The sequence below is a fragment of the Saccopteryx bilineata genome, chromosome 3, assembly GCF_036850765.1.
Source record: "Saccopteryx bilineata isolate mSacBil1 chromosome 3, mSacBil1_pri_phased_curated, whole genome shotgun sequence".
Classification (NCBI taxonomy): Eukaryota; Metazoa; Chordata; class Mammalia; order Chiroptera; family Emballonuridae; genus Saccopteryx; species Saccopteryx bilineata.
Window position 1 is genome coordinate 233,595,332 of NC_089492.1, and position 14,458 is coordinate 233,609,789.

Consider the following 14,458-nt stretch of genomic DNA (forward strand, 5'->3'; position numbering starts at 1 on the left):
TTTTCTGTCTCTGCACACACATACTCACAACATTCATATAATCGTTTGCTTTGAACCACTTAAAAGATATTGGCAGACCTCGTGACTTTTTAACCCCTAAATACTTCACCATCTCTCTCTACATAACCACAGTCCAAATATACCACTCAGGATCAGCTAAGAATATTATCTAACACACAGTTCATTCATGAAGAATCCAGGCCACTCTTTGCAGAATGGCCCTCACTTGAGGTGGAATTACTTGCTGACGATTAGATTCCAGTTAAATATTTTGGCGGGAACACTAGCCAGCTGGTGGTGTGTCCTCAGTGTTCACAGTAGGAAATATATGATTGGCAGTTTAATCCCTTGAATAAGGGAGGACTTACTTGCCAAAGTTCGCTGTGTAATTTTCCCTTTTTAATGAGTAATCTGGGACTGATTCCGTGAGACCCTAGTTACCCTGTTCCCCAGCAATCTTCCACCCAACAGGTGAGTATTCAAACAAAAAAAAGTTGTAATGTTTGTGAATGAAGTATCCTCTTTTGTATTTATTTCTTTTGGTTTACTTACATGTCAGGTTTCAAAGGCATCGGCGGATCTCATGTCCTACTGTGAGGAGCATGCCAGGAACGACCCTTTGCTGGTAGGAATACCAACCTCGGAAAACCCTTTCAAGGATAAAAAAACTTGCATCATCTTATAAAAGAAGAGTGAAACAGTTCCTCACCTCTTCTCAACAAATCAAACAATGAGCAGCTCCTTGAAGAAAATTATTACCTTCAGCTTATTTGGTAACCACTGCTAATAACTAAAATGCTCTTAACATGGAATAATAGACTCTGAAGTCTTTATTTTCCAAGTTGTCATTTTTCTGAAATACCCTTTCCTGATTTAATACAAAATAACAATCTTGTTTTCCATTTGGTAACTATGGTGTAATACTGGGTTACTGTTAATGAAAGTCAGTCTGGACCTTTTAAAAAACACAATTATATACTTTCAAACTTATGAATGATCCAGTTATGCCAAGACCTAAATTACCTAAACCCTTGTCTAGATTAAAATGCCAACAGTAACTTAAGTCCTTAAATCTTTATATCATAATGTGTTCCTAATAGGGTTGTGCCAACCTGTACAGTGTACATGGGTGAGGAGTGTTTTGTGTGTGTGTGTATATATATATATATATATATGTCTTTGTATATACACATATTGAAGCTTATTTGCTTACTAAAATTTGTCTTTCCACACCGTCAGTTCCTCAGCTCCAGAAGTTTTACCTTTATCTTAGCTACGTGTAGGTAGAATAAGAAATTATTTTCATGTAGTTATTGTACAAAAAGTAAAGAACATCCTAAAGGTTGTATTCATTGTGATCGAGTAATAAAGTCATCTCTTGCTGACCCTCTTCGGCTACAATAAACTGTGCCAATTAAATATTTTTAAATTGAACTAAAAACCCTTATATAATGTGAGGTATTCATTCAAAAGAGGCTTTTTCAGACTTCAGAGATCCTGAGTCTAGAAAAGGGGAGGAGGCCCTTGGGGAGCACCACAGGCAGCTGTACCCCCCAGGGCTCACGTTCTCTGGGCCTCTGGACGAGGGGGAGACACCTCGGAAACTTGCACCCCGCAATGGGAGTGAGGCAGAGTGCAGGGCTCCTGTTCTCTGGGCCTCTGGAAGAGGGGGAGACACCTCGGAAACTTGCACCCCGCAATGGGAGTGAGGCAGAGTGTGCAGGAATCTGGCAGAGCGAGGAGCAGGGCGGGGGAAGCAGCTACTACTGCTCATGACCAGACTTTAGAATCTAGCTCCTCTTTTTCTCTCTGCCTCCCTTCATCTTTCCTCTCCTACTAGAACATCTATTTGTCGAGGTGATATCTACTTCCCCAGCCCAAGTGTGTGGAACACGGTGGGAACAAAATGTACAAAAAACATTAAAGTATCAAGACACAAGCTCTTTTCAAACATCTGCAGTGTCAGGGTCATTCCTACCTTGTCCACAAACCATCCGAGAGAGGCGTGGATTCAGTAGCACACAGCTTGGGCCCAGGGGTTCCAGTACCTAGGCATTGGGCTCCTTGGTTTTCCTCTGAGAATGAATGTAGCCCTCAAATCCTTGGAATTTCCCATGGGGATCCCGAAAGAAGGAATCTCCTATGACCAGAGAGCATGTTAACTTTATCAAAGGGGGAGAGAGGTGTTTTTTTGTTGTTGAAATACTCACTTAAGGTCCCCAACCATACACTTGGCCTTTGATATTTTAGCTCACCTCCAGTTCATTAAAAATAACTAATGAAAGATTAAAAGCATAGTCTCAAAAAGGATTTAACCCCATGAAGGCATTATTTACAACGGATTTTCCCTAATTCTGGACAATCCTGTCCTATAGTGCAAGCCCCTTTTCAAGTCTAACGTCTGGGCTTTGAGTGTTATGTTAATTGTGGATGAACAAATACAGGATGATTTTTAAAATGTGCAAATATATTCAGTATTTCTCCACATCACCTATCTATTCAGCACTGTGAACTGCCCTCACTTTGCCAAGACCCTGTGAATCACGCCACTGCCCTAAACTTCTTGTCATCTACTGCTTGGTTCTGCAATGTGCCCAATTCTCAAGTAAAGTATAGGCACCTGGATAGGAGAGAGATAGGTTTTACCTTTCAAAAGGTGAAATTTGGAATGTAAAAACTAAAAAACTTTACATTTAATGCTTCGCTTAAGAGGACATCCTTGTTTTTAGTAAGTATATTCTGCTAGCTTCAGAACACTAATCTTATTATGCTGATTTTTTAATGTTTCTTTAAATATTTATAATACATCTTGAAGTATTTTCATGAAATTTTGTTTCTTATACAGTTATGTGCACATTTTTGGTAGCAGGCATAGTTTATTCCTCAGTACTAAAACATGTTCTTTTACCTAACAGAAAACAAATACGTTTTGCTATATATTTGTTATGTTTATAGTGATAAGTAATAGCCTTGAGGTCCCAGGAGATTTCATTTTATTTTTGCTGGCCAGATATCATAAAGGCCATGATTATAAACATCATGTCACTTCCTAACCAGGTATAAGGCCTGTTCCAAGAAAAGTGAAATCAAATCCTTTGCTGCTGGACTGAAGGGGGGAACTTGTAGCTAAATGTTGATTTATTGATAGCTAGATGTCTATGTGAGAAAATATAATATATATAAACATATATATGATATGCAGAAGTCACTTTTATTTATCAGGCCTTGTTCTACTTATGAAGCCACAGTGCACTGTTCTGCAGCAGCTGGTTTACGATAGTGATGGACAGATGCCCAGGGTGTGCCATTTTTTCCATCTACCACAATAATGACGCCGTCACATACACACATGCAACTTCTTGGCTTCATATTTATGAAACCATTTCAGTATCTTCACTAGACTTAGTCTTTGATGCTGCTTCTGTTAACAGTGATGTCTTTTTTATTTTTCATTCTTATATCTGTATTAGTTCATCATAAATAACTCTGTCCAGTTGAGGCCTCAGGATCATGGCAAGGTATGCTAGACAAAATTTCATGACTCCAAAGAATTTTACAGAAACACATTTTTTTTCTAGAGAGAAAATGCTTTATATACCAGGTGGTTCCCAAGTTACAGGTTGTAACCGTATGCTTTCTTTTCTAAAAAGAATCAGGTTCTTACATTTTCTTACCTTATTAGAATAAAAAGTGCCATACTTACCTATTAAAGGCAAGACCTGATTTGCTTTATCTTTTGGGGGGGGGCTATTTTTGTACTTTACTAATTTTAAAAGTATCAGGAAAATATTATACCAATGATTTAGTAATCGTGAGGCATAGGTTAGTTTTGGTAATGGAGGACATGCCAGACTTTCCCTGCAGATGCCTTCTTCTCAACCAACGTACCGCTCAAGTGCTGTCGTCTGAGTGATTACACCAAATTTTGGTGTAAAATCTAAATAGGCCCAAGAAGTGAATTATACTACATGTCAATCCTTTCTCAATAAAATAAATATAATACAGAGTGTGTTATGAATTGTATTGATTTCTTTTATGGTATATTTGTCAATAGGAAAAAGTATATTGAATCAAGTAGAATTTTATGTGTATTAAAATAGAGCGCTTACCTGAAGTTGGGGAGCATAAATCATTTTCTAGCCAGTCGTGTGTCCCTCTGCCGCGTCACTTCGGACAAGGCTCTTTGTCTCCCTGCATTGTGCCATCTGTAAAACAAGGGGCTTGAAGTAGATGGTGGCTGAGATCACTTCCTCCCCTCAGATGTCTTGGTCCAATGACCTTCCCTTCCCCTCTACGTGTCTGCCAACGTGTTGGTGCTATAAGCTGCTTTAAATATAAAATTAGTTTGTCTATGGTGTATGCTCATGTAATAGCTTATGAAAGGCCTTTTTGTCATACAGCTTTTTTTTCTAGTTTTATGGACTTGATTACTGTAATAAAGTCTTGTTTTTAGCCATGTAACTATAAACATATATTCTCTTGATGTCTCAGTAAACTTGATATATAGTTGACGGGATTTTGTTATTTTGTAACATTCTTTGGCTACTCATCTGTCCAGCATCTTATTAACATAAACACTGTGATCATTGTTTGGAAATCTGTCTTATGGAAAGAATAAAAGCATTTGTTTCACAGCTAACATGTTCACAGATTTGAAAGAAATTTCATTAAAGCACCATTGCTCTCTTTACTGGGTCAGTGCTTCATTATGTTATGCTACCCGTGTTTGGCTCAACAAATTAAAAGAAAGCCAGTTCTCTTCCCTTTTTCCATCATTTACTCAGTTAACATTTTCTGAGCACTTGCTGAGAGCCAGGTGTTGAACTCAGGCTCTGATGAGACTCAAATGAGTAAGACACACACCAGCTCATGAGACGCTTACAGTCTAGAATGAGAAGAGGAGGAATAATGGATATATAAACCAATAACGGTGGCACCATGTGAGAAGTGCCATAATTCAGGTGAGTGTGCAGAGCTGTGAGAGCCCAGAGGAAAGAGGGCCCCACGTCAGTGTCTGAGAGAGAAGGCTTCCCAAAGAGGTGATGTTTGAGCTGGGTTTTCAGAAAAGAAGCCCTTTAAGCACTGGAATGATGTCTTAGGAGAAAATGACAAGAGGAGGAGAAAAGCGGGCTCAAAGCTAGTGTCCAGAGCATCTCTCATATTGTTTATCCCACAAGAAACAAGAAGTCAGTGGAGGTTGTTAAGGAGTGACATAGATTCCCAATGTGTGGAGGTCTGTTTCCCATCCTGAGACCCAGCAGTGACCATGGAAACAGGTAACAGATGGAAAGGTCATTAGACTCCCAATGACTCATATTTACCAAGTATTTGCTGAAGATACCCTGCTTCCTCCTCTACCCCCTCCCCCAGGGCTGGGATTCCCACAGAGATGAAGAAAAGACAACTTCATCCAAAAAGGGAAAAACAGCCACTGAGCACCTGGTTACAGACGAGGCCGCCACAAAGGTGGCCTCTGCTTCTGAGAACCAGTACTCATACACTACAAAGAGCAAATGATAGTCTCTTAATTCTTTCTAGGAAAATAAGTACTGGAGAATTTAGAGACTTTTGTGATGAAAAATAGACAGCTGTCAATGGAAGACAATTGTATTCGGGATGGTGGGTTGGGTAGCATTGAGTTTAAAATAAGGTGAGGGGAGGGAGGGTATGTAAGTAATCATGGCAGATGAAATGTTACACTTAATGTTATGAACACAGAACTCAAACCAGCAGGTAATGGTGGGAGCATATGATCTGCCTTTCAACTCTCCTGGCTATGAGGAGCAACCAGCTTCTCATTGGTAAGAGGGTTAATCACACATATACACATAGATACTCATTATGAGCTGCCTTATTTGGGGCTAGGTAGACAGTTGAGTATTTCTCCCTTCTTCCTTCCCTATTCCCAGGCTTAGAGCTCTGCTAGCCATCTTTGCACAACCTGGTGTGACTATCACCTTCAGCTGATTTTCAAAGTATGGGCCTCTACCTTTTTTTTTTTTTTTTTTAACCACTGTCAACACCAAATAACCTTTGTCTTTAGATGAGCCTTTTTGTTTCTCCAATTACTATCTCCTTATGAGTCATTCATGTCTATTAAAGGCCAGCCCTGGGCAAACATGTATAGTTGATTTCAGGAATCCTCACCTCAACTATCAATTTTTAAAGAAATTAGTACTTTCTCCACCCTGGAGGAAAATGCAGTCCAAATAAGTTAGTTCATGCTAAAATGCTAATAACATAGTCCTAAGTCTATAGAAAACCACTGGCCCTACAAAATATAGAACTATGGAGAGAGCAGTGCTTAGCACAAAGGAGTAGAAGTTAATAAAATTTTAGGTATCACTGAGAACTTGACATATGAAATCTTGCTATACTGCTAAATAATCGACTTAATTATGAAAGCAAGTAATTTAAATGGTTGAGTGAAATAATGATAAGTTCATAAGTTTTGGAGTCTAAGAAATTTGCAGCTGAGATGTATTTTCAGAGTATGGCCTACTTCATCCAAACTATGTGCAAGCTGCTAATTCTGGCCTCTAGATCCAACCCTCCCCCACCCACCACCACCACCTAACACACATGCTGCTTAGTGATAGAAGTGAGCGCTCCCTCCACTAAAAGACCTTAAATCTGCCCTGACATAGGATGTTAACCATGTTATATCACAGGGACACTGGTTGGTATGTTGGGACAGGTCTAAGGCAGTCACTCACTGAACAGACGTGGCAGTGGAGCCTGCTCTGTGCCAGGCACTGACATACCTTGTCATTAATGTCCCCTAAAATCAGGGTATGGATAACCTTAAACGTTGCCATGTAAGATTTGGATAGTACACAAATTTTTGAAATTTACTATTTTACTAGTATATATTTTTTTCTTTTCTTTTTTTCTTTTTTTTTGTGTGTATTTTTCTGAAGCTGGAAACGGGGAGAGACAGTCAGACAGACTCCCGCATGCGCCCGACCGGGATCCACCTCGCACGCCCACCAGGGGCCATGCTCTGCCCACCAGGGGGCGATGCTCTGCCCCTCTGGGGCGTCGCTCTGCCGCAACCAGAGCCACTCTAGCGCCTGGGGCAGAGGCCAAGGAGCCATCCTCAGCGCCCGGGCCATCTTTGCTCCAATGGAGCCTCGGCTGCGGGAGGGGAAGAGAGAGACAGAGAGGAAGGAGGGGGTGGGGGGTGGAGAAGCAAATGGGCGCTTCTCCTATGTGCCCTGTCCGGGAATCGAACCCGGGTCCCCCCGCACGCCAGGCCGTCGCTCTACCGCTGAGCCAACCAGCCAGGGCTACTAGTATATTTTTAATGTATTGTTGACCTTGAACAATATGGGTCCACTTATATGCAGACTTCTTTTATTTCAGTAACTACCTGTACTTCCTTCCATCTGCAGTTGGGAGTCACAGATAAAGAGAGCTGACCATATGCATTGATCTACTCCATTTTATACAGGGAACCTGAGCATCCACAGCTCTGTAGGAGGTCCTGGAACCAAGCCCCGTGTATACCAAGGTACAACTAATATTCTGGGATATCAAAAGTTAGACACAGGTTTTCCTCTGCTGGGGTGTCAGTGCCCTTAACCCCCATGTTGTTCAAAGGTAAACTGTATTAGGAAAACGAGAACTAGCACAGGTTGTGAAATAAAGTTTTCTCCAAAATAGATAGATGTGAATTAAAAGCCAATTTATATTTTCAAAACTGTATAACTATAATAGTACAGCTTGTATTTGGATGTGTTAAAAATTATAAAGGAGCCCTGGCCGGTTGGCTCAGCGGTAGAGCGTCGGCCTAGCGTGCGGAGGACCCGGGTTCGATTCCAGGCCAGGGCACATAGGAGAAGCGCCCATTTGCTTCTCCACCCCTCCACCGCGCCTTCCTCTCTGTCTCTCTCTTCCCCTCCCGCAGCCAAGGCTCCATTGGAGCAAAGATGGCCCGGGCGCTGGGGATGGCTCTGTGGCCTCTGCCCCAGGCGCTAGAGTGGCTCTGGTCGCAACATGGCGACGCCCAGGATGGGCAGAGCATCGCCCCCTGGTGGGCAGAGCGTCGCCCCTGGTGGGCGTGCCGGGTGGATCCCGGTCGGGCGCATGCGGGAGTCTGTCTGACTGTCTCTCCCTGTTTTCAGCTTCAGAAAAATGCAAAAAAAAAAAAAAAAATTATAAAGGAGCCTCACAGTAGTCAGAAAACATCCCTTTGGAGAACTGCACTCCAAGTATCATCAATGTGCAACAGATCATAGCTAATTTTTTTTTTTTTTTTTGGTATTTTTCTGAAGCGAGAAGTGGGGAGGCAACAAGACAGACTCCCGCATGCGCCCGACCTGGATACACCTGGCATGCCCACCAGGGGGCAATGCTCTGCCCATCTGGGGCATTGCTCCATTGCAACCGGAGCCATTCTAGCACCTGAGGTGGAGGCCATGGGGCCATCCTCAGCACCTGGGCCAACTTTGCTCCTACAGAGCCTTGGCTATGGGAGGGAAAGAGAGAGATGGGGGAATAGGGGGAAGGGGGGATAGCAGATGAGCGCTTCTCCTGTGTTCCCTGGCTGAGAATTGAATCCAGGTCTCCCACACACCGGGCCGACTCTCTGTCACTGAGCCAGCTGGCCAGGGCCATTGCTGCTTTTAACCTTTAAAAGGCCAAGGTATTTTTCTCATTGGCCAAAGCATTTGATGAGTTGGTTCTAAATAGGCCCTTTTTTTTTTTTTTTTTTTTTTCATTTTTCCGAAGCTGGAAACGGGGAGGCAGCCAGACAGACTCCTGCATGCGCCCGACCGGGATTCACCCAGCATGCCCACCAGGGGGCGATGCTTTGCCCATCTGGGGTGTCGCTCTGTTGCATCCAGAGCCATTCTAGCACCTGAGGCAGAGGCTACAGAGCCATCCCCAGCGCCCAGGCCATCTTTGCTCCAATGGAGCCTCAGCTGTGAGAGGGGAAGAGAGAGACAGAGAGGAAGGAGAGGGGGAGGGGTGGAGAAGCAGATGGGCACTTCACCTGTGTGCCCTGGCCGGGAATCGAACCCAGACTCCTGCATGCCAGGCCGACGCTCTACCGCTGAGCCAACTGGCCAGGGCCTAAATAGGCCCTTTTAGATCTGACATCAATGAGGTACGTTTCAATATGAGCCCTATAACATCTGTCAAAATTTATAGACATTTGGGTGAGGCCCTGGGGAAAGGAAGAACCAACATTGATTCTAGACTGGCACTTTGCATCTGTCCTTGCATTTTAATCCTCACAACAACTCTTAAAGGAAAGTAGATGTTATTTTACTCTATCCTCCAGTTGAGGAACTGAGGCTCAAAGAAGTTAAAAAAAGCTGTGCAGAATTCTAAAATTAAAAAGCACAGCCCTGGCCAGGTAGCTCAGTTGGTTAGAACATTATTCTAACATCCCAAGTTTGCAGGTTCGATTCCCAGTCAGGGCACATACAACAACCATCCAATGAATGCATAAATAAGTGGAACAAAAAATGATAGTTCTCTTTCTCCTCCTTTCCATAATTGATAAGTAATTTTTTTTTTTCTGAAGCTGGAAACAGGGAGAGACAGACAGACTCCCGCATGCGCCTGACCGGGATCCACCCGGCACGCCCACCAGGGGCGACGCTCTGCCCACCAGGGGGCGATGCTCTGCCCCTCAGGGGCGTCGCTCTGCCGTGACCAGAGCCAATCTAGCGCCTGGGGCAGAGGCCAAGGAGCCATCCCCAGCACCCGAGCCATCTTTGCTCCAATGGAGCCTTGGCTGCGGGAGGGGAAGAGAGAGACAGAGAGGAAGGAGGGGGCGGTGGAGAAGCAAATGGGCGCTTCTCCTATATGCCCTGGCCAGGAATCGAACCCAGGTCCCCTGCACGCCAGGCCGAAACTCTACCGCTGAGCCAACCGGCCAGGGCCGATAAGTAATTTTTTAAATAAATAAAAAGTACAGATGCTAATTTCATACACCTAAGTAGTTCATAATCTATTAGCAAATGAACTGTCTTCGTATATGTAGCATGGTTTGACTGGAGGAAGAATAGCTTTGGGAAATGTAAAATTTGTTAAGTAAAATAATGTTAGCAAATAAGTTCTTCAGTAACCAAGAGTGTAATGGCCTAGACCTTAACTAAGAATAAAACAATAATAAATTCTAGTCATTTACTATGGCCAGGTATTTTTCTCAGCATTTTGTATCTATTGCTTTATTTAATTCTCACAACAACCCCATGAAGTTGCTATATTATTTGCTCTACTTTACACATAAGAAAACAGAAGTTTGGAGATACTCTTTTCAAATGTTTTGTTTTTGTTTTGGGTTGTTGTTTTTTTATGAATAGGATGAAGTAAGAGAAAGAAACACATGTTGGACTCAGGAAATGTAGGTTCCAGTCTGGCTGCCATTAATTTGCTATATTACCTTAGGACCTTTATGACTTCTAGTCCTGTTTCCAGAAGAAAAAAAAACAAAACTTTTTTATAAAAGGATTTAGACTAGGTAATTCACATTTCTTCTAGCTTTAAATTTTATACAAATTTGAGAAAGGAGAGCAGTTCACTTTTGGTTGCTTTTTGTCATCTCCATCCCAAGTCATTCTACATTTTCCTTCTTGAATTGAAAATCAGGAGGCAAAGAACGAAAGTCTAGAGTATGGGGTCAGAGAAGGGTATGTGGGTTTGCTATGTATAATTATAGGTATTTAAAAGATATTTAAAGATTCACTTCCTGATACTTCAGCTACTGACTCATCAGCAGGACTGGAAAGAATTTTTGAGAAAAAGTGAATTGTAGAAGGGTATTTTGTATATAGGCAATTAATAGAGTTAAGTGAGCAAAGTTCTTCAACAAGCATCAACAATGCCTTAAAAGACAATCTCATAAAACATAACTACAAAAAAATAAAAACAGTCCACTCAAACATTAAATATAAATAACAGCATTTGCTTTTTAAAAGCAGGACAAAAAGGAATTTATTCATTTGTTGAGTTTCTACTAGGAGTGTAGTAGCTCCTGCCAGCACTATGCTAAGTATGTCCTTGGATAAACCTCGAAAAGGCAAGGATCTTCCGGGATAGTGGGGGTAGAGGTAGGTGTGGGGGTGGGGGGGTGCAGTAAGAAGTAAACAAATAAATCACTATAGAATGTGGTAAATGCTGTTATAAGAAGCTGCTCTGCCTTAATGAGTCAGAAAAGATTTCACAGATGAGCCAATAAATCAGTTGGGCCTTGAAGAATGAGTAGAAGTTTGTTAGCAAGGATAGAGAAAAGATATTCTCAGCAGCAAAAACAGTGGATCCAAATGTTCTAAAGATGTCTGCGGTGTCACAGATCTTTGTGGCAGGAGTATAGGAAGGAGAATGTTGATGAGGCTAGAAAGGAAGTTTGGGTCCAGTCAAACTATAAGAGTTTGTACTGATTATAGATATAAACAAAGGGAAGAAGTGGGTAGAAAATTTAAAGCAAGGTCTTGACATGATAACCTTTGTTTTCATAAAGATAATTAGATTGAATAAGGAGAATAAATTAGCGGAGACATACTGGCAGTAGTATTTCTAATCTTTATTGAGGCCCAATGGTATTTCACAGTCCTTTTATTAGTCCTTGTTCAACTCCTCCGTTCCAAACCTTTATCACCCTCCTCAAACCCCCTGCTCATCTCCATTCCACCCAGTGGTGGGATTCAAAGAATTTAACAACCGGTTCTCTGCCATAATGATTGTTTTAGGTATTAAAAAATGAAAGGTAGTTTATTATTTCATGCATTTAATACTTAAATAAGAACAATAAAGGGTTCACAAAACTAGATTATGAGTTTTAAAATAGTAATAAAAATATTAAATAATACCTGACAAAAATAATAAAACTATTATTTAAGATATTTCCATATTGCTTCTTCATATCACATTGTTTTTATTTTTTATTTTATTTTTTTGTATTTTTCTGAAGTTAGAAACGAGGACGCAGTCAGACAGACTCTCGCATGCCCCCTACTGAGATCCACCCAGCATGCCCACCAGGGGGCGATGCTCTGCCCATCTGGGGCACCGCTTTGTTGCAACCAGAACCATTCTAGCGCCTGAGGCAGAGGCCATAGAGCCATCCTCAGCGCCCGGGCCAACTTTGCTCCAATGGAGCCTTGGCTGCGGGAAGGGAAGAGAGAGACAGAGAGGAAGGGGGGGGTGTGGAGAAGCAGATGGGCACTTCTCCTGTGTGCCCTGGCCAGGAATTGAACCCAGAACTCCCGCACGCCAGGCCGACACTCTACCACTGAGCCAACTGGCCAGGGCCACCATATTGCTTCTTGATTGGTATCCTCACCTGCAATTTTTTTCACCTATGGACAAAATAAACATTATTACAGGTGCTTAGAATACGCTGTTGCACAGATGAAAGTCGAAAAAATAAAATAAAAAGAGTAAGGAATGGAAATCTGTGATTTCCACATTGGGCGGCTGTCCAGGCGCCCACCTTAGAGAGAACCCTGATTACAAAGTGCCATTTTAACAACTGATTTGCTGAACTCAAAAAATTAGATATTGAACTGTTGAGAACCGTTTGAATCTCACCACTGATTCCACCATGCAAATAATCCTGCCTTCTCCATCAAAACAATGTTGGGGCCATTTTTTTAGCCTGAATTCTTAAAAGTTCCTACCTTCCCACATCCAAATGTCTTTATCCCACCCATCTAAATATCTTCCATCAGATGTACAGTTGAGAAGCAACTATGGTTCAGAGACAAGTCTGCCAGCTATTTCCTCAATCCCTAATCCTCTTCTCTTTTTCTTACCAAAATGTTAAAAAGAGTGGTTCGCCTTCCCTGTCTTCTCTTCCTCACCTCCCATCTTCTCAGTTGAGTGCAATCTGGCTTTTCCTTCCACCTATGTAATGAAACTGATTTTTCCCAATAAAAGAGCTAGTAAAGCCTGACCAGGTAGTGGTGCAGTGGATAGAGCGTCGGACTGGGATGCGGAAGGACCCAGGTTCGAGACCCCGAGGTCGCCAGCTTGAGCACAGGCTCATCTGGCTTGAGCAAAAAAAGCTCACCAGCTTGGACCCAAGGTCGCTGGCTACAGCAAGGGGTTACTCAGTCTGCTGAAGGCCCGTGGTCAAGGCACATATGAGAAAGCAATCAATGAACAACTAAGAAGTCACAATGAAAAACTAATGATTGATGCTTCTCATCTCTCTTCGTTCCTGTCTGTCTATCCCTGTCTATCTCTGCCTCTGTAAAAAAAAAAAAAAAAAAAAAAAAAGAGCCAGTAAACACCTAATTTCCAAATTCAATAGAACCTTTCAGTCTCTCCCTCTGGGTCCCCTCTGACATGTGAGTCATTCTCTTCTGTAGACTCACCATTCTGTACTACCACCTTTTGTGACATCACTCTCATTTTTCTCCTCCTCTGTCTCTTCCTCTCGCGTCTGCCTCCTACAATCACAACCTCAGTCTCAAGTTTCTATCCTTAGCCCACTGCTGCTCTTCTCACTCTACCCATTCTTAAAGATCTCACCCATTCTCATAGTTGTTATATGCTCAGAACAAAACAAAATCAAATCAAAACATTCAGCATGTATTTTGTCCAAGCATCAGACTTACCTATCCTACTAGACGTTTTAACAGATGGTCACCAAAGCACCTGAAATATAATGTCTAAGATTAAACTCACCTCCTCTCCATAGAATGTTATGGGTAGAACTATCATGGTAGCACTATTATTGGGAGCACAGATCTGGTGATAAACCTCCATGACAGCAAAGGATTTCCTCATCCACGATGGCTACTATTGGCAAACGAGCAGTCAGTGAATGTTTTCTATAGTTTAATGTTGTATCTTTTACATTCATCATAAGATTCATAAATTCTACTGATGCTGCCCAGAGGTTTATTACTTTATTACCAGATCTTCTATTTATGGAACAGATTTGGGGAATTATGTGGCCAACTGATGTACCAGATTAAGGTCTTTTTTGTGTGATATTTTGTGGTTTGACTCCAAGAAAGATGTCTTAGGCTGGGGTGAAAAAGACAGAGGAGTGTCTTTCACATTTGCTGCAGAAGTGGTTGCAAAATTTCTCCATAAGCATGATTTGGATTTTATATGTAGAACCTATCCAGGCAGTTGAAGAGGCATATGATTTTTTTTGCAAAGAGGCAGTTATTCACTCTGTCTTCTGCGCTCAATTGTTGTGGAGAGTTTGGCAATGCAGGTGCCATGATAGAGAGGACAAAACACTAATGTGCTCTTTTCAGGTTTTAAAATCTGCAGAGAAGAAGAGACCTATAACACCTCCAAGGGGTACAATCACAAAGCAAGCAAAGAAATTGATGGCATTTTGACACTGCCTAGTTGGGACTTGTTTCATATAGTATGTAAACTTCATTTTTAAAACTGTAATGTGTATTGGTCAACTTGCTCAAATAGTGTGTTTGTGGGGCCCTTCCTTCCATTTTTGAGTTAATGAATGGCATTTGCTGTT

The 14,458-nt window shown here is 41.9% G+C and overlaps 1 protein-coding gene across 3 annotated transcripts in view; it reads left to right on the forward strand.

Moving 5' to 3' along the window:
- Positions 1 to 4,690, forward strand: part of GNG12 (G protein subunit gamma 12) — a 135,665-nt gene extending 130,975 nt beyond the window's left edge. For all 3 annotated transcript variants that reach the window (XM_066268916.1, XM_066268917.1, XM_066268915.1), the window contains exon 4: positions 560 to 4,690. In XM_066268916.1, the coding sequence (XP_066125013.1) occupies positions 560 to 685 (126 nt within the window). In that variant the 3' untranslated portion in view covers positions 686 to 4,690. The remainder of the gene's footprint in view (positions 1 to 559) is intronic.
- Positions 4,691 to 14,458: the final 9,768 nt, after the last annotated feature.